This window comes from Tachyglossus aculeatus, chromosome 16, assembly GCF_015852505.1.
Source record: "Tachyglossus aculeatus isolate mTacAcu1 chromosome 16, mTacAcu1.pri, whole genome shotgun sequence".
In the NCBI taxonomy this organism is placed as follows: domain Eukaryota; kingdom Metazoa; phylum Chordata; class Mammalia; order Monotremata; family Tachyglossidae; genus Tachyglossus; species Tachyglossus aculeatus.
Window position 1 is genome coordinate 40,453,531 of NC_052081.1, and position 19,197 is coordinate 40,472,727.

Below are 19,197 nucleotides of genomic sequence, written 5' to 3' on the forward strand. Positions count from 1 at the left end.
GACTAAGCGCTTGGGAAGTACAAGTTGGCAACTTCACTTCTCTGGTCCTCAGTGACCTCATCTGGAAAATGGGGATGAAGACTGTGAGTCCCCCCCGTGGGACAACCTGATCACCTTGTAACCTCCCCAGCGCTTAGAACAGTGCTTTGCACGTAATAAGCACTTAATAAATGCCATCATTATTACCGAAAATAGTGTGGGCCTCGGCGTCAGAGGACCCGATTTCTAGTCACTTGTCTGCTGAGTGATCTTGGGCAAGTCACTTCACTTCTCTGGACCTCGGTTACCTCACCTGTAAAATGGGGATTAAGACTGTGAGTCCCATGTGGACCGTGGACTGTGACCAGCCTGATTAACTCTTTTTTAATGGTATTTGTGTTAAGCGCTTACTATGTGTCAGGCACTGTACTGTGCGCTGAAGTATATACAAGCTAAACAGGTAGAACACAGTCCGTGTCTTGTATCTGCCCCAGTGCTTAGTACAGTGCCTGGCACATAGTAAACATTTAACAAATACCATTAAAATAAAATAAATCGGGAGTTGTGGATTCTAGTTCTGACTGTCATACACCTGCTCTATGGGGTCAAGGTACTTTGCTTCTCTCAGCCTCCTTTTTTCTGTCAATCAATCAATGGTATTTTTTGAGCACCTACTGTGTGCAGAGCACTGTACTAAGCACTTGGGAGGATGATGATAATCATCATCATCATCATAGTATTCGTTAAGCACTTACTATGTGCCAAGCACTGTTCTAAGCACTGGAGCAGACACAAGATACTCAGGTTGGACGCAGTCCTGTTTTACATGGAGTTCAAAGTCTAAGTAGCGGGGCGTAGGATTTAATCTCCATTTTACAGGTAGAGAAACTGAGGCACAGAGAAGTTGAGTGACTTGCCCAAGATCACACAGAAAACAAGTGGCCGAGCCAGGATTAAGAACCCTGATTCCCGAGCCTGTACTCTTTCCATTAGGCCGCACTTCTTCTCAATAATAATAATAACCGTGGTACTTGTTAAGCACTTTCTATTCATTCAGTCGTATTTATTGAGCGCTTACTGTGTGCAGAGCACTGTACTAACTTCCCGAGAGCAGCTGAGGCTTCATAATGCCGGTGGTTTTAAAAGCAGGAGCAGAATTCCTTTCTATCCTGGAGGGCCCGGACACCTCCGGCTTGGAGAAAGTGGGATTTGGGCCGGTTGGCTCTTTCAAGTTTCTTTCCAGCTCTGGGAACTTTCATTCGCTGGTATTTATTGAAGTGAAGCACTGTACTAACCGCTTGGGAGAGTAAAATGTAACAATAAACAGACACAATCCCTGCCCATAAAGAACTTACAATCTAGAGAAGCAGCGTGGCTCAGTGGAAAGAGCCCGGGCTTTGGAGTCAGAGATCATGGGTTCAAATCCTGGCTCCGCCAACTGTCAGCTGTGTGATTTTGGGCCAGTCACTTCACTTCTCTGGGCCTCAGTTCCCTCATCTGGAAAATGAGGATTAAAACTGCGAGCCGCCCGTGGGCCAACCTGGTCACCTTGTAACCTCCCCAGTGTTTAGAACAGTGCTTTGCACATAGTGAGTGCTTAACAAATACCATCATTATTATTATTATGATAATTAGAGAGTCTAGAGAAGCCAAACTCTCGGCTCCGCGGTCTCGCTTACCCCTGAGATTCGCTCCGCCTGCCTCCGTCAGTTCCATACCGAAGAGAACTTCTCAGTCGGTGGCCAGTGTCAGGAGAGTGTAGTAATAATAATAATAATAATAATAATGATAATAATAATAATGGCATTTGTTAAGCCCTTACTCTGTGCCAGGCACTGTAACCCCAGACTAGTTGTCAAGCTGGTGGTCGGGGTTGATTCAATCGGTGCGATTTACTGAGCACCAACTGTGTGAACACTTGGGAAAGTTGGGGGACATGGTTCCTGCCCTCAAGGAGCTTACAGTCTGATGGGGACGACAGTTACAAAATATATTAGAGAGAGGAGGAAGATGAGAAGAAACAGATGGGTATTCAATCATTCAGTCATTCAGGAGTATTTGTTGAGGGCTTACTGTGTGCAGAGCACTGTACCAAGTGGGAGAGTACAAGACATGTACAGTTGGGCTAAGGGATGCAAGTTAGACACTCATTCGTATTTATTGAGCGCTTACTGTTTACAGAGTGCTGTACTAAACACTTGAGAGTACAACGCAATACTTCCCAAGAGCTTAGTACAGTGCTCTGCACACAGTAAGTGCTCAATAAATACGATTGAATGAATGAACAATAAACAGACACGTTCCCTGCCCACAGTGAGCACTTTGACCAAAGGGGACACTCCTGGAGGAAGGCCAAATGGACGTGAAACAGACCCAGGGGCTTCTCAGATTTGGTTGTTGAGCACTTCAACCGAGGGACGTTTGGGGGCCATTCCGTCCATCCCCCTGTCTCTAGGCAAGGCTGCATGTCAGCCATCCTGGACGGTTTGAGGTGAGCCCCCTCTCCCCACTCCCCGACCTTAAGGGGAATTCCATAATCTCCCTTGGTTGTCCATTCCAGGGCTTACGAATCTTCCCCATCAGGAAGTTTTAAAGTTTAACCTAAATCCCTCCTGTTGCAATTCAAGCTTGCCCAGGGTCATACTGCCCAACAGCCACTATCCACTGTGGCTGGCTCTGGGCAGACAGGCAAGTGACTTTCTGCAAGGCTGGCTTTCACGAGGACCTTTTCTCCTCTGGCCTCTGAGGCCGGAGGCCAGGGTACCACCCTGGTGGGGGGAGCCACAGAGAGCTGTTGAAGCCGAAAATCCCCGCTTAAGGAGCAATTAGAGCCGGTTATGTTTAATCAGCGGAGGGGCTTTGATTTTTTTTTTTCCCTTCCCCCTCGTTATTGTTGTTTTATTTAGACGTGGTTTTGCGGTTTCTAATCAGCATCCAGAGACAGACAGGGAGAGAGGGAGAGGAAGACAGAGGGAGGAGAAGAGAGACGGAGAAGCCAAAAAAGAGGCAGACCTGAAGAGAGGAAGGAGAGAGACAGAGAAGAGATTCCAGACCGGGAGAGAAAGACGGAGGGAGGAGAAGAGAAAGAGACAGAGAGGCCAAAAAAGAGGCAGACCTAAACAGAGGAAGGAGAGAGACAGAGAAGAGATTCCAGACCGGGAGAGAAAGACAGAGGGAGGAGAAGAGAAAGAGACAGAGAGGCCAAAAAAGAGGCAGACCTAAACAGAGGAAGGAGAGAGACAGAGAAGGGAGTCCAGATCGGGAGAGAAGTCGAGGTGAGTGGAGAGAGAGCATCTGAATCACCAGTGATATTAAAAAAAAATCAACTAAGCTCTAAAACAACCAGATTGGGGCAAAGGCAGGGCCACTTTAGACAGTGGCCAAAATGGATATTTGGCCAGCGCCCATTGACCCCAGGAGCCTGCCTTCTGAAGCCCCCGGGGACCACCTCATTATTAATGTGGCGCATCCTTCGGGATGCTGGGTGAGGAATCAATCAATCAATCAATCGTATTTATTGAGCGCTTACTGTGTGCAGAGCACTGTACTACTAAGCGCTTGGGAAGTCCAAGTTGGCAACATATAGAGTCAGTCCCTACCCAACAGTGGGCTCACAGTCTAGAGGAAGATGTTGGACCTTCAACTTCCCTCTGGGCAGCAGGGTTTTCAGGAAGCTCGTAACCCCATCTCTTCAGGGGAGGGGAGCAGAGCCCCCTAAGATGGGTGGGAACATTCCCGCCCTGTCAGTTTCTGGCCTGAACCCCCAACTCTCCTCCTTGATGATGCTGATAATAATAATGATGGCATTTATTAAGCGCTTACTATGTGCAAGGCACTGTTCTAAGCGCTGGGGGGTTACAAGGTGATCAGGTTGCCCCCCGCGGGGCTCACCGTCTTAATCCCCATTTTACAGAGGAGGTAATTGAGGCCCAGAGAAGTGAAGTGACTTGCCCAAAGTCACACAGCTGACAAGTGGCAGGGCCGGGATTTGAACCGATGACCTCTGACTTCAAAGCCCGGGCTCTTTCCGCTGAGCCACGCTGCTTCCCAACTTCCCAAGCGCTTAGTACAGTGCTCTGCCCACAGTAAGCGCTTTTGTTAAGCCCTTACTATATACCAAGCACAGTTCTAAGGGCCCCGCTGCCTTTCTCGTAATAATAATAATAATGGTATTTGTTGAGTGCTTACTATGTGCAAAGCACCGTTCTAAGCGCTTTGGAGGTTACAAGGTGATCAGGTTGTCCCACGGGGGGCTCACAGTTTTAATTCCCATTTTACAGATGAAGTAACTGAGGCCCAGAGAAGTTGTGACTTGCCCAAAGTCACGTAGCTGGCAGTCGGCGGAGCCGGGATTTGAACCCATGACCTCTGACTCCAAAACCCGTACCCTCTTTCCACTGAGCCACGCTGCTTCTCGTAGCCTTCTGAATCCAGATCTGCCTCTCCCTTGGCCAGGCAAGGCCTGAAACCAGGTTGGAGCAATGCGGGAGAGCTGCCAGAATGCCAATTCCCAAGACGAATTCCCATTCGTCTTGGGAAGCCGAGTCCACCACAGGTCTCCAGGGGTTTAGACTCCCAGATCTGGGTTGGAGAGTCCAGGACAGCTCCCCAAATGCTCCCACTTTGGAGCACGTGCGTATTTGTAGCAGTAGTTTTTTGTTTGCCTTTTGTTTGAGAAGCAGCGTGGAAAGAGCCCGGGTTTGGGAGTCAGGGGTCATGGGTTCTAATCCTGCCTCCCTCACATGTCTGCTGTGTGACCTTGGGCAAGGTACTTAACTTCTCTGAGCCTCAGTTACCTCATCTGTAAAATAACAATAATAATAATGGCATTTGTTAAGCGCTTACTATGTGCAAAGCACTGTTCTAAGTATCTAATAATAATAACGGCATTTATTCAGCACTTACCATGTGCAAAGCACTGTTCTAAACGCTAGGGAGGTTACAAGGTGATCAGGTCGTCCCTCGGGGGGGCTCACAGTCTTAATCCCCATTTTACAGATGAGGTAACTGAGGCACAGAGAATAATAATAATAATGGCATTTATTAAGCACTCACTATGTGCAAAGCACTGTTCTAAGCGCTGGAGAGGTTACAAGATGATCAGGTTGTCCCATGGGGGGGCTCACAGTCTTAATCCCCATTTTACAGATGAGGTAACTGAGGCACAGAGAATAATAATAATAGTAATGGCATTCATTAAGCACTCACTTATGTGCAAAGCACTGTTCTAAGCACTGGGGAGGTTACAAGGTGATCAGGTTGTCCCATGGTGGGGCTCACAGTCTTAATCCCCATTTTACAGATGAGGGAACTGAGGCACAGAGAAGTTAAGTGACTTGCCCAAAGTCACACAGCCGACAGTTGGCTGAAAATGAGGATGAAGACTGTGAGCCCCACGTGGGACAACGTGATCACCTTATATCCCCCCCCCCCAGTGCTTAGAACAGTGCTTTGTACAGAGTAAGCGCTTAACAAATGCCATCATTATTATTATTATTTTGTCGGTTTTTTAATGGTATTTGTGAAGCACTTAGTGTGGGCCAGGCAGTGTTCTAAGCACTGGGGTGGATACAAGGAAATCAGTTTAGATCCCTGTCCCCAGTTAAGCTACTGAATGCTAAAACTGAGTCAATATGTTGCCAACTTGTACTTCCCAAGCGCTTAGTACAGTGCTCTGCACACAGTAAGTGCTCAATAAATACGATTGAATGAATGAACAGCGGGGGCTGTTTGTGCTTCCCTTGACCGTCAGGTCACACCGGTCTGTAAGCTTTTCAACTCTGTTGTACTTTCCCAATAACTGAGGCACCAAAAAGTGAAGTGACTTACCCAAGGTCACACAGCAGACCAGTGGCGGAGACGGGATTAGAACCCGGGTCCTTCTGACCCCCAGGCCGTGGCTGTATTTACTAAGCCATGACAGCTTGCAAGGAGAGTGCTCTGAATCTTGGTTCTTTCAGCTCCCGGGAGCCCCCCAACCTGCCCAACTCCCCCTGTTCTTATGTTTTTTGGGGTGACCAAGAGGTGAGGAGGCGGCGATTCTCTTGTGGAATGCCACACCGGGAGCCGTAAATAATAATAATAATAATAATAATGGCATTTGTTAAGCGCTTACTATGTACAAAGCACTGTTCTAAGCGCTGAAGAGAGAAGCAGCATGGCTCAGTGGAAAGAACCCGGGCTTTGGAGTCAGAGGTCATGGGTTCAAATCCTGGCTCTGCGCAGCGTGGCTCAGGGGAAAGAGCCCGCGCTTTGGAGTCAGAGGTCATGGGTTCACATCCCGACTCCGCCACTTGTCAGCTGCGTGACTTCGGGCAAGTCACTTCACTTCTCTGGGCCTCGGTTCCCTCATCTGGAAAATGGGGATGAAGACTGGGAGTCCCTCGTGGGACAACCTGATTACCTTGTAGCTACCCCAATCAATCAATCAATCATATTTGTTGAGCACTTACTGTGTGCAGAGCACTGGACTAAGCGCTTGGGAAGTCCAAGTTGGCAACATAGACAGTCCCTACCCAACAGTGGGCTCACAGTCTAAAAGGGGGAGACAGAGAACAAAACCAAACATACTAACAAAATAAAATAAATAGAATAGATGTGTACAAGTAAAATAAATAAATAAATAGAGTAATAAATATGTACAAACATATATCCATATATACAGGTGCTGTGGGGAAGGGAAGGAGGTAAGATGGGGGACGGAGAGGGGGGCGAGGGGGAGAGGAAGGAAGGGGCTCAGCCTGGGAAGGCCTCCTGGAGGAGGTGAGCTCTCAGTTGGGCCTTGAAGGGCCAGCGCTTAGAATAGTGCTTTGCACATAGGGCTTAACAAATACCAACATTATCATTATTCTCTGTACCTCAGTTACCTCAGCTGTAAAAATGGGGATTAAGACTGTGAGCCCCCCGTGGGACAACTGGATCACCTTGTAACCTCCCCAGTGCTTAGAACAGTGCTTTGCACATAGTAAGCGCTTAATAAATGCCATCATTATTATTATTATTATTATTGTTGCCAATTTGTACTTCCCAAGCACTTAGTACAGTGCTCTGCACATAGTAAGCGCTCAATAAATACGATTGATGATGATGATTATTATCCCACCCTCCTTCCAAGCTGCCCTTTCCTCTCCTTCCTTCACATCTCAGCTCGAGGCCCCTTCCCTACCAGACCAGTCGGTCCATCGTATTTACAGAGCGCTTAACTGTGTGCAGAGCACCGTACTAAGCGCTTGGGAGAGCACAATATAACAATAGAGAGACACATTCCCCGCCCACAGTGAGCTTACAGTCTAGAGGGGGAGATAGACACTAATATAAACAAATAAATAAATTACAGATGTGGTCCTAAGAGCCGTGGACCGAGAAGCGTTGAGAACAGTACCGAGACCTGTCATCTAGTAGGGCTCTAAACAGCCTAATTTGGGGAGCTCAGGAAGGTAGTGATAATAGTAATTGAAGTCTTTGACTATGTGCTTTGTTCCTTATAGTAGCAGTGTTGAGGCTTTGTGAATTCTCGGCTCCCTCCCTTCCTTCTAATTCCTTCATTCGATCATATTTATTGAGCGCTTGCTGTGTGCGGAGCACTGTACTAAGCGCTTGGGAAGTACAAATCGGCAACATATAGAGACGGTCCTTACCCAGTGACGGGCTCACAGTCTAGAAGGGGAAGATGGACAACAAAACACGGGAGACGGCATTCCGCATGGAAACCTTGGGGTTTGCCTTGATTTCCCCTGCTCCCCGGCACCAGGGAGAGCTTTTCTTTCGACCACCCTTTTTACAATCTCTTGCTTCCCACCCCTGTGATTTATTTTCGCGTCCGTCTGCCCAGCTAGATTGGCAGCTCCTTAATAATGATAACAATTAGAATTATTATACTTATTTGGCACTTACTCTGTGCCCTGCGCTGTATTAAGACATTCAGGTCAAACAGTTCCCGTCCCACATGGGGCTCACAGTCTAAGTAGGAGGGAGTAGGATGATAATAATAATAATGGCATTTATTAAGCGCTTACTTTGTGCACAGCACTGTTCTTTGCGCTGGGGAGGTTTCAAGGTGATCAGATTGTCCCTCGTTGGGCTCACAGTCTTAATCCCCATTTTACAGATGAGGTCACTGAGGCCCAGAGAAGTGAAGTGACTTGCCCAAAGTCACACAGCTGACAATTGGCTGAGCCGCCATTTGAACCCGTGACCTCTGACTCCAAAGCCCGGGCTCTTTCCACTGAGCCACGCTGCTTAATCCCCGTTTTACAGAGGAGGTAACTGAGGCACAGAGAAGTGATCTGCTCAAGGGTTTCTCTTTTTTTATGGTATTTTTCGGGTGCTTACTATGCAGCAGCACTGTTCTAAGCTCCAGTAAGTGCTCAGGGACTGTGTGTGTGTTATTCCATACTTCCACTCCGCTGCCCGACACGTTTTTCTACAAAAAAGTTGGGGCCGTGTTTCAGCGCTCCTCAAAAACTTCTAGTGGTTGCCCATCCACCTCCGCCTCAAACAGAAATGCCTCACCATTTTAGACTGTGAGCCCACTGTTGGGTAGGGACCGTCTCTATATGTTGCCAACTTGTACTTCCCACGCGCTTAGTACAGTGCTCTGCACAGAGTAAGTGCTCAATAAATACGATTGATTGATTGATTGATTTTAAGCAGTCCATCACCTTGCCCCCTCTTACCTCTCCTCTCTACTCTCCTATTACAACCCAGCCCGCAAACTTCACCCCATCTCACCGTACTTCCATCTCATCTGTCTCACCACCAAACTCTCGTCCACATTCTGCCTCCGGCCTCGAATTCATTCATTCATTCATTCAATCGTATTTATTGAGCGCTTACTGTGCGCAGAGCACTGTACTAAGCACTTGGGAAGTCCAAGTTGGCAACATACAGAGACGGTCCCTACCCAACAGTGGGCTCACAGTCTAGAAGGGAATGCCCTCCCTTCTCATATCTGACAGGCTATTATTCTCCCCCCATTTCAAAGTCTTATTGAAGGCCCATCTCCTCCAAGAGGCCTTCCCGGACTAAACTCTCTTTTCCCCTTCTCCCACTCCCTTCTGTGTCACCCCTGACTTGCTCCCTTTATTCATCCCCACTCCCCGCTCCACGGCACTTATTTCCATATCTGCAATCTATTTGTTGATATTATTGTCTGTCTCTCCTTCTAAAGCACTTAGAACAGTGCTTCGCACGTAGTAAGCTCTTAACAGATACCGTCATTATTATTGTTATTATTATTTTAAGCTCAGAATGGGCAGGGAATGCATCTGTTTGTTTTTATATTGTACTGTCCCCAGCGCCTAGTCTGCCCACAGTAGGCACTCAATAAATATTCATTCATTCATTCAGTCGTATTTATTGAGCGCTTACTGTGTGCAGATCACTTTACTAAGCGCTTGGGAAGTACAAGCTGGCAACATATAGAGACGGTCCCTACCCAACAGTGGGCTCACAGTCTAGAATATGACCAACTGACTGACTGACTCCTGCAGATAGTTTCTGGCCCAGTCCCCTCTCCTGGTGGAAATGTTGATTTTATTTCTAGTTTTCCTCTGGGCGTCCAACAAGTGTGAGTGGTCGGAGGGGGGCAGGTGGGAAGTGGGCTGATCCATCTGGTGGGCTTTTCTGCCCAGAAGTTTTGTTCCGGCAGGGCCGGGCCGGGCCGCGAGGACTCGGTTCTCCCTCTCCCACCAACTCGGCCGGGCCCGGCCCTAATCCCGACTCTGTTTTCCCCTCTGCAGTCAGCACAGAGGTGAGCCAGGGCTGCGCGAAGGGCTGCGAGCTGTGCTCTGAGTTCAACGGCTGCCTCAAGTGCTCCCCTAAGCTCTTCATCCTGCTGGAGCGGAACGACATCCGGCAGATCGGGATTTGCCTGCCGTCCTGCCCTCCGGGATATTACGACGCTCGCAACCCTGACATGAACAAGTGCATCAGTGAGTAGCCGTCAGGGAAGTGGGATGACTGGAGAACGGTGTAGTTGTTGTTTCTTGCTGACTAAACTGGCGGGATCCAGAGAGGCTCCCGATTTTCACAGCGAGGGGCTGGAGGGGAGAGGCTCGAGGGCTCGTCTTCCTCCCACTCCTGGGCAGGAACCCCAGACCTTTTTTTTTTATGGTATTTGTTAAGTGCTTACTACGTGCCAGGCACTACTAAGTGCTGGAGTAAATCCAAGATAATCAGTTTGGACACAGTCCCCGTCCCACGTGGGGCTCGCGATCCTAATCCCCATTTTGCAGGTGAGGTAACTGAAGCACAGAGAAGTGAAGTGACTGGCCCAGATTCACCCAGCGAACAAGCGGAAGTAACGTGGCTCAGTGGAGAGAGCCCGGGCTTTGGAGTCAGAGGTCATGGGTTCGAATCCTGGCTCCGCCACGTGTCTGCTGTGTGACCTTGGGGAAGTCACTTCACTTCTCTGAGCCTCAGTTCCCTAAATGGGGATTAAGGCTGTGAGCCCCACGTGGGACAACTTGATCACCTTGTATCCCCCCCAGCGCTTAGAACAGTGCTCTGCACATAGTAAGCGCTTAACAAATGCCATCATTATTATTAAGCGGAAGAGCCGGGACTAGAAATCAGGTTCTTCTGACCCCCAAGCCTGGGTTCTTTCCACTAGGCTACCCTGCTTCTCAGGCTGTGGGGGTTTGTCTGGGGAGTGGCAATGGATTCTGAGGGGAGAAACAGCCTCCTCTCCCCTTAGACGGTGTGTCATGGAGGGGAGGTTGAGACCCTTGTGACACCTTCTAAACTGTAAGCTAGTTGAGGGCAGGGAATGTGTCTGTTTATCGTTATATTGTACTCTCCCAGCTGCTTAGTACAATAATAATGATGGCATTTATTAAGCGCTTACTACGTGCCAAGCACTGTTCTAAGCACTTGGGAGGTTACAAGGTGATCAGATGGTCCCAGGGGGGTGGCTCTGCACACTGTAAGTTCTCAGTAAATACAATTTAATGAACAAAGCCTCCAAACCAGGTTTGGCGCTGGGGACTGGAGCAAAAGTCTGGATCGACTGCGCAAGGATGACACGCTAGTTCGTGAAGCGTTCCATATTTTTTCCCTTCAAGGCCCTATTGAGAGCTCACCTCCTCCAGGAGGCCTTCCCAGACTGAGCCCCTTCCTTCCTCTCCCCCTCGTCCCCCTTTCCATCCCCCCCTTCTTACCTCCTTCCCTTCCCCACAGCACCTGTATATATGTAGATATGTTTGTACAGATTTATTACTCTATTTATTTTACTTGTACATATCTATTCTATTTATTTTATTTTGGTAGTATGTTTGGTTTTGTTCTCTGTCTCCCCCTTCTAGACTGTGAGCCCACTGTTGGGTAGGGACTGTCTCTATATGTTGCCAATTTGTACTTCCCAAGCGCTTAGTACAGTGCTCTGCACATAGTAAGCGCTCAATAAATACGATTGATGATGATGATGGAGGGAAAGAGAGAGGGAGGGAGGGAGAAAGAGACGGGAGGCAGAGGCTGCTGACTTGCTCAAGGCAGATGGTTTGGAGGACAACGCTGTAGCTTCTCTCTCTGTCCGCCCGCAACCCCTCGGATATGTGGGCGAGGGGGAGGGCCTCGGAGTTGCCAGCCCAAAGCCAGAGGATCAATCAATCGATCGTATTTATTGAGCGCTTACTGTGTGCAGAGCACTGTACTAAGCGCTTGGGAAGTACAAGTTGGCAACATCTAGAGACAGTCCCTACCCAACAGTGGGCTCATCTGTCCAGTCGAGGTCTGCCCCAAGAGTGAAGCTGGGACTCGGAGGCCGCTGGAGTTTTTTCCGTTGTTTGTTTTTAATGGTGCTTGTCAAGCCCTTCCTATGTGCCAGGCACTGTACTAAGTGCTGGGATAGATACAAGCTAATCGGGTTGGACACAGTCCCTGTCCCACATGGGGCTCACGACCTTAATCCCCATTTTACAGATCAATCAATCAATCGTATTCATTGAGCGCTTACTGTGTGCAGAGCACTGGACTAAGCGCTTGGGAAGTCCAAGTCGGCAACATATAGAGACAGTCCCTACCCAACAGTGGGCTCACAGTCTAAAAGGGGGTGACAGAGAACAAAACCAAACAGACTAACAAAATAAAATAAATAGAATAGATATGTACGGGTAAAATAAATAAATAGAGTAATAAATATGTACAAACATATATACAGGTGCTGTGGGGAAGGGAAGGAGGTAAGATGAGGGGGATGGAGAGGGGGATTTATTGAGCGCTTACTGTGTGCAGAGCACTGTACTGAGCGCTTGGGAAGTAATAAATCAATCAATCAATCATATTTATTGAGCGCTTACTGTGTGCAGAGCACTGGACTAAGCGCTTGGGAAGTCCAAGTCGGCAACATCTAGAGACAGTCCCTACCCAACAGTGGGCTCACAGTCTAATCGGGGGAGACAGAGAACAAAACCAAACAGACTAACAAAATAAAATAAATAGAATAGATCATCATCATCATCATCGTATTTATTGAGCGCTTACTGTGTGCAGAGCACTGTACTAAGCGCTTGGGAAGTACAAATTGGCAACATATAGACACAGTCCCTGCCCAACAGTGGGCTCACAGTCTAAAAGATATGTCCAGGTAAAATAAATTAATAAATAGAGTAATAAATATGTACAAACATATATACAGGTGATATACATTTAAAATAAATAAATAAATAGAGTAATAAATATGTACAAACATATATACATATATACAGGTGATATACATATAAAATAAATAAATAAATAGAGTAATAAATATGTACAAACATATATACAGGTGATATACATATAAAATAAATAAATAAATAGAGTAATAAAGATGTACAAACATATATACAGGTGATATACATATAAAATAAATAAATAAATAGAGTAATAAATATGTACAAACATATATACAGGTGATATACATATAAAATAAATAAATAAATAGAGTAATAAATATGTACAAACATATATACAGGTGATATACATATAAAATAAATAAATAAATAGAGTAATAAATATGTACAAACATATATACAGGTGATATACATATAAAATAAATAAATAAATAGAGTAATAAATATGTACAAACATATATACAGGTGATATACATATAAAATAAATAAATAAATAGAGTAATAAATGTGTACAAACATATATACAGGTGATATACATATAAAATAAATAAATAAATAGAGTAATAAATATGTACAAACATATATACAGGTGATATACATATAAAATAAATAAATAAATAGAGTAATAAATATGTACAAACATATATACAGGTACATATATACAGATGAGGGAACTGAGGCCCAGAGAATTGAAGGGACTTTCCCAAGGTCATACGGCAGACATATGGCGGAGCTGGGATTAAAGCCCAAGTTCTTCAGACTGTCAGGCCCGGGCCGTATCCACTGGGCCGAGGCGCAGCCGGGAGGGCCTCAGGGTAGCCTGGCTCGGCCGGACGGATGGGAGCTGGCTTTCCCTCCCAAAACATGGGAATGTGACAGGCTGTGCTGGGTGCAGGCGGTGTATCCGTGGGAGGAGAGGCGGGAGGGCGGCCGGGGGGGAGCGGGAGAAAGAGCCTCCTTGGCCCGGCCTGCTCGATTGTGAAAACTGCTGGGATGGAGCCCAGCTCCGCGGCCCCGGGAGAGGGGTACCATTCTGGGAATATGGGAAGCAGCGTGGCTCAGGGGAAAGAGCCCGGCCTTTGGAGTCGGAGTTCATGGGTTCAACTCCCGGCTCCGCCAGTTGCCAGCTGTGTGACTTTGGGCAAGTCACTTCTCTGTGCCTCAGTTACCTCATCTGGAAAATGAGGATGAAGACTGTGAGCCCCCTGCAACCTGATCACCTTGTAACCTCCCCAGCGCTTAGGACAGTGCTTGGCACATAGTGAGTGCTTCATAAATCATCATCATCATCAATCGTATTTATTGAGCGCTTACTGTGTGCGGAGCACTGGACTAAGCGCTTGGGAAGTACAAATTGGCAACATATAGAGACAGTCCCTACCCAACGGTGGGCTCACAGTCTAATAGGGGGAGACAAAACCAAACATACTAACAAAATAAAATAAATAGAATAGATATGTACAAGTAAAATAAATAAATAAATAAATAAATAAGAGTAATAAATATGTACAAACATATATACAGGTGCTGTGGGGAAGGGAAGGAGGTAAGATGGGGGGATGGAGAGGGGGACGAGGGGGAGAGGAAGGAAGGGGCTCAGTCTGGGAAGGCCTCCTGGAGGAAGTGAGCTCTCAGTAGGCCCTTGAAGGGAGGAAGAGAGGGCCTTAATAAATGCCATTATTATTATTATTATTATTCTCTGTGCCTCAGTTCCCTTATCTGTAAAATGGGGATTAAGACTGTGAACCCCACAGGGGACAACCTGATCACTTTGTAACCTCCCCAGCGCTTAGAACAGTGCTTTGCACATAGTAAGCGCTTAGTAAATGCCATTATTATTATTATTCCTTCATTCATTCATTCATTCAATCGTATTTATTGAGTGCTTACTGTGTGCAGAGCACTGGACTAAGCACTTGGGAATCAATCAGTCAATCAATCGTATTGAGCGCTTACTGTGTGCACAGCACTGGACTAAGCGCTTGGGAAGTACAAATCAGCAACATATAGAGACGGTCCCTATCCAGCAACAGGCTCACAGTCTAGAAGGGGGAGACAGACAACAAAACAAGTAGACAGAGGTCAAGACCATCATAATAAATAGAATTATAGCTATATACACATCATTAATAAAATAAATAAAATAGTAAATATGTACAAGTAAAATAAATAGAGCAATAAATCTGTACAAACATATATACAGGTGCTGTGGGGAGGGGAAGGAGGTAGGGTGGGAGGGATGGAGAGGAGGAGAGGAAAAAGGGGGCTCAGTCTGGGAAGGCCTCTTGGAGGAGGTGAGCTCTCAGTAGTACCGTACTGAAAGAAGGCAAGTCAACAGCTTCCCTTCATCTCTAAGCGCCTCACCCACCCCTTCCACCTTGGTTTGGAACTTCTTCCTGTTTACGGTCTAACTTGAATCACTCCTGCTGCAATCTGGGTTTATTTCCTCTTGCTCCTTCCTCTGTGGGATAGAGTACAGTACCCATCCGGATCTGTAGTAGTAATAATAATAATGATGGCATTTATTAAGCGCTTACTATGTGCAAAGCACCGTTCTAAGCGCTGGGGAGGTTACAAGGTGATCAGGTTGTCCCACGGGGGGGCTCCCAGTCTTCATCACCATTTTCCAGATGAGGGAACTGAGGCACAGAGAAGTGAAGTGACTCGCCCAAAGTCACCCAGCTGACAATTGGCGGAGCCGGGATTTGAACCCATGACCTCTGACTCCAAAGCCCCGGCTCTTTCCACTGAGCCACGCTGCTTCTCTATGAAGTCTATGATCTATGAAGCCCCTGCTGCTCACCTGCCTCTCTCCCCACTTCCACTTCCCCACCCCATATGCCTCTGAAGGTGGGGTGGTTGGCATAGGGTCCCCGCTCCGCCAGTTGTCGGCTGCGTGACTTTGGGCAAGTCACGTCACTTCTCTGGGCCTCAGTGACCTCATCTGGAAAATAGGGATGAGGACTGGGGGCCCCCCATGGGACAACCTGATCAGCTGGTAACCTCCTCAGCTCCTAGAACATTGCTTGGCACATGGTAAGCGCTTAATAAATGCCATCATTATTATTATAGACTTTTAGACTGTGAGCCCGCTATTGGGTAGGGACTGTCTCTATATGTTGCCAGCTTGTACTTCCCAAGCGCTTAGTACAGTGCTCTGCACACAGTAAGCGCTCAACAAATACGATTGATGATGATGATGATTATAGGGGCGATGGAAGGAGTTGCGTTAAGTGCTAGGGGCTTGGATTTAAGGGGTGGAGGGTGAACAGCTCAAGTCCCGACTGTCTTCCTTCGGCTTCCCTTCCCAGAATGCAAAATCGAGAACTGTGATGCCTGCTTCAGCCAAAACTTTTGCACAAAATGTAAAGAGGGTCTGTACCTGCACAAGGGTCGCTGCTACCCAGACTGTCCCAGCGGCTACTCCGCAGCCAATGGCACCATGGAATGCAACAGCCCTGGTGAGTGGGGAAGGGCTAGGGGCCCAGGGGCCCAGGTGGGGAGGGCGGGACGTTGGGGGGGGGTCTCTGCCAACCTGCCCATCTCTGCCAGGGGCTCCGTTCGCTTAGGGAACGGATTCACGGAGATACCTCTGTGGGAGGATCTCTTGGCACTGGGGGCACCTGATTTGGGCATTTTGTAGGGCACTCCGGTCTATGAAACACCAGCTGGACCCCAGCCCCTGAGGCACAGAACTGGAGGGGAGTCGCGTTGTCCAGGTGGGGGTGGGGGCTTTTGTGCTTCCCTTGACCGTTAGGTCCCACTAGTCTGTAAGTTTTTTAACCCTGTTGTACTTTCCCAAGCACGTAGCACAGTGCTCTGCATACAGTAGGGGCTCAATAAATGCCACTGATTGAAGGGAGGCAACTTGAGCTATATTCTGGGATTGGGAAATTCGTTGTCTTCCCTTCCTTTTTCCTCCCCCTCTTTCCCACCCTCTTCTCCTTCTCCCTCCCTCTGTCTCTTTTCTTCCTTTGCTCTTTACTTTTTCCCTTTCCCTACACTATATTTTCCTCTCTTCCATTCCCTGCTCTTCCTTCTTCTCTTTTCTTGTCTCCCCTCCCTCTTCCTTTGTTTCTCCCTCTCTCTCTTCCTCCCACTCTCTCTGTTTCTCCCTCCCTCTCTCTTCCTCCTTCCCTGTCCCTTCCTTTCTGTTTCTCCATCCCTTGCACTCTCTCCCTCTCTGTCTCTCCCTCTCTCTGTCTCTCCATCCTTCTCTCTCTCCCTCTGTCTCTCCCTCTCTCTGTCTCTCCATCCTTCTCTCTCTCCCTCTGTCTCTCCCTCCCTCTCTCTTGGTTTCTCCCTCCCTGTCTCCCTCTCCTCTTTCTGCTCCTCCCTCTCTCTCTCTCCCCCATCTCTCCCTTCCTCTCTCTGTCTCTCCATCCCTCTCTCTCCCCATCTCTCCGTTTCTCCTTCTTTCCATTTCTCCCTCCCACCCTCCCTTCCTCTCTCTTTTTCCTCTCTCCATCTCTCCCTTCCTCTCTCTGTCTCTCCATCCCTCTCTCTCCCCATCTCTCCCTTTCTCCTTCTCTTTCCATTTCTCCCTCCCTCCCTCTCTCCATCTCTCCCTCCCTCTCTCTCACTCCCTGTCTCCCCCAACTCTTTTCTTGATCCATCTTGGCTTACCCCTTCCCCCTGACCACACACCACCTCCCCTCAACCCCCATCTTCCCATCCCACCAGCAGCACACTGTGAAATGAGTGAGTGGAGCTCATGGAGTCCATGCTCCAAAAAGAAGAAACTGTGCGGCTTCAGGAAGGGCACGGAGGAGCGGGCACGGCGGGTCCTGAATGCCCCTGCAGGGGACAGGTCTGGGTGCCCGGTTGCCCGCGAGGTCCGGAGGTGCACAGTACAGAAGAGCTTGTGCCCTGAAGGTGAGCAGCCCAGGGGGTGCCCAGCCCTGGGCCAGAGGGTCGGGGGGTGCCCTGGTGGGGGCCCAGCTGAGAGGGACGCAGAACTTGAGTTGTTTCTGACAACATGCTTTGTGGATGGGAACGGCCGTTTTCTTTCTGACAGCTTGGCAACTGGGAAAGCAGGTGGCCTAGTGGATAGAGGCCAGGCCCAGGAACCAGAAGGACCTCAGTTCCCTCATCTGTAAAATGGGGATTAAGACTGGGAGCCCTGTGTGGGACAGGGACTGTGTCCAGCCCAATTACCTTGTATCTACCCCAGCGCTTAGTATAGTGCCTGGCATGTAGTAAGCACTTAACAAATATCACAGTTACTATAATGATTAGGCTGGACAGCCTGAAATGAGCTCATCTCCACACCCCCACCCCCGGGTTTTTCTGAGGGCCTCAGTGGCCCTCTATCTCCCCCTCCCAGTCTTGGAGACCTTTCTTTCTAACCCTCTTCCCATTACAGGGGCCAAGAGGAGGAAGGATGAGCAAGGCAAGAGGGAGAACGGCAATGGGAACCATAATAGGAAGGAGGCCAAGGAGGCCCGGTCTGGCTCCAGGAGGCGGAAGGGGCAGCAGCAGCAGCAACAACAACGAGGGACGGTGCTCCCCGTCACACTGGCTGGCCCTGATTAACTGATGACTTATCAATTTGGGGCGAGACCTATCAACGGCGAGAGTCCAATGCTGCTATGTATATGAAAGCTTTCCTGAACTGGAGCACCGAGGACACACTCCCCCAGAGTCTCACACATACACATCGTCAAAGACCGCAGACCCCTGTGGAGGCACAACTTGAGATGGGAACACAGAGAGACCTAAACACACACATACACAACTGAGGACACACTCCCCAAGAGTCTCACACACACACCGTCAAAGACCCCAGACCCCTGTGGAGGCACAACTTGAGATGGGAACCCAAAGAGACCTAAATGCACACACACACCCTGTCTCTCTTTCTTTGTCTCTTGCTCTGTCTCTCTCCCTCTTTCACACTTCAAGAAGGAAAACGATCCAAGAAACAAGTTTCCCCTCGGACTTCACGGTGTGAAAACAAAGGGGAAAATGGTCTTCACTGCAAAGAGAAGGCAGTGAGGTCTCCATTCAGATTGCTGTTCAGCACAGACGTTGAGGAGAACACTCTGTCGAGAAGCAAAACCAAACCCCAGGCCGACGAGGCCTTGGCGGAGGGACAGAGCGGAGGGGAACTGATTGGGTGACAGCATGGAAGGGTCCAGGACCGCCCGGGGAAGGTGTTACCACAGCCCTCCCGCCCGCTAACCCTGTTCATTTTGTGTTTTCGGCTCTATGACGTTATCCTTGAAGAATATATGTTAAACGTTTGTGGTAAGATGTCAGGGATGACGACCCTGAAAACTGCTTAAAGATTTTATTTCAAATTAAAAAAAAAAAAGACAAAACCAACAGCAGCGACCACAATCCCCACATTTTTTTTTTCCTGAAAGGGGAGGCCGGGCCTGGGTCTCAGAGACTCTGGGACAATGGGGTGAAGGGAAGGAGAGAAGAGGAGGGGAGGGGACAGACGTCCAACGGGCGCTGCGCGGGGGTAGTGAGTGAGGGACATGGTGCGGAACACGAGTGGGTTTGGGGTGAGGTGGCCCGGGGGGCTGGGAGTCCGAGCAGCTGAGGTGCTCTCGTGTGGTAAACAGCTCCGGGATGAGGACCTGAAGTTTATATGCGAGGC

General features: G+C 48.4%; 1 protein-coding gene across 2 annotated transcripts in view; it reads left to right on the top strand.

The window, feature by feature from the left end:
- The window catches only part of RSPO1 (R-spondin 1), a 37,023-nt gene extending 18,117 nt beyond the window's left edge, over positions 1–18,906 (top strand). The window contains exons 3-6 of one of the 2 annotated variants that reach the window (XM_038758253.1): positions 9,720–9,911; positions 15,902–16,051; positions 17,274–17,465; positions 17,956–18,906. In XM_038758253.1, the coding sequence (XP_038614181.1) occupies positions 9,720–9,911; positions 15,902–16,051; positions 17,274–17,465; positions 17,956–18,125 (704 nt within the window). In that variant the 3' untranslated portion in view covers positions 18,126–18,906. The remainder of the gene's footprint in view (positions 1–9,719; positions 9,912–15,901; positions 16,052–17,273; positions 17,466–17,955) is intronic. The other variant, XM_038758254.1, reaches the window with a different exon arrangement.
- Positions 18,907–19,197: the final 291 nt, after the last annotated feature.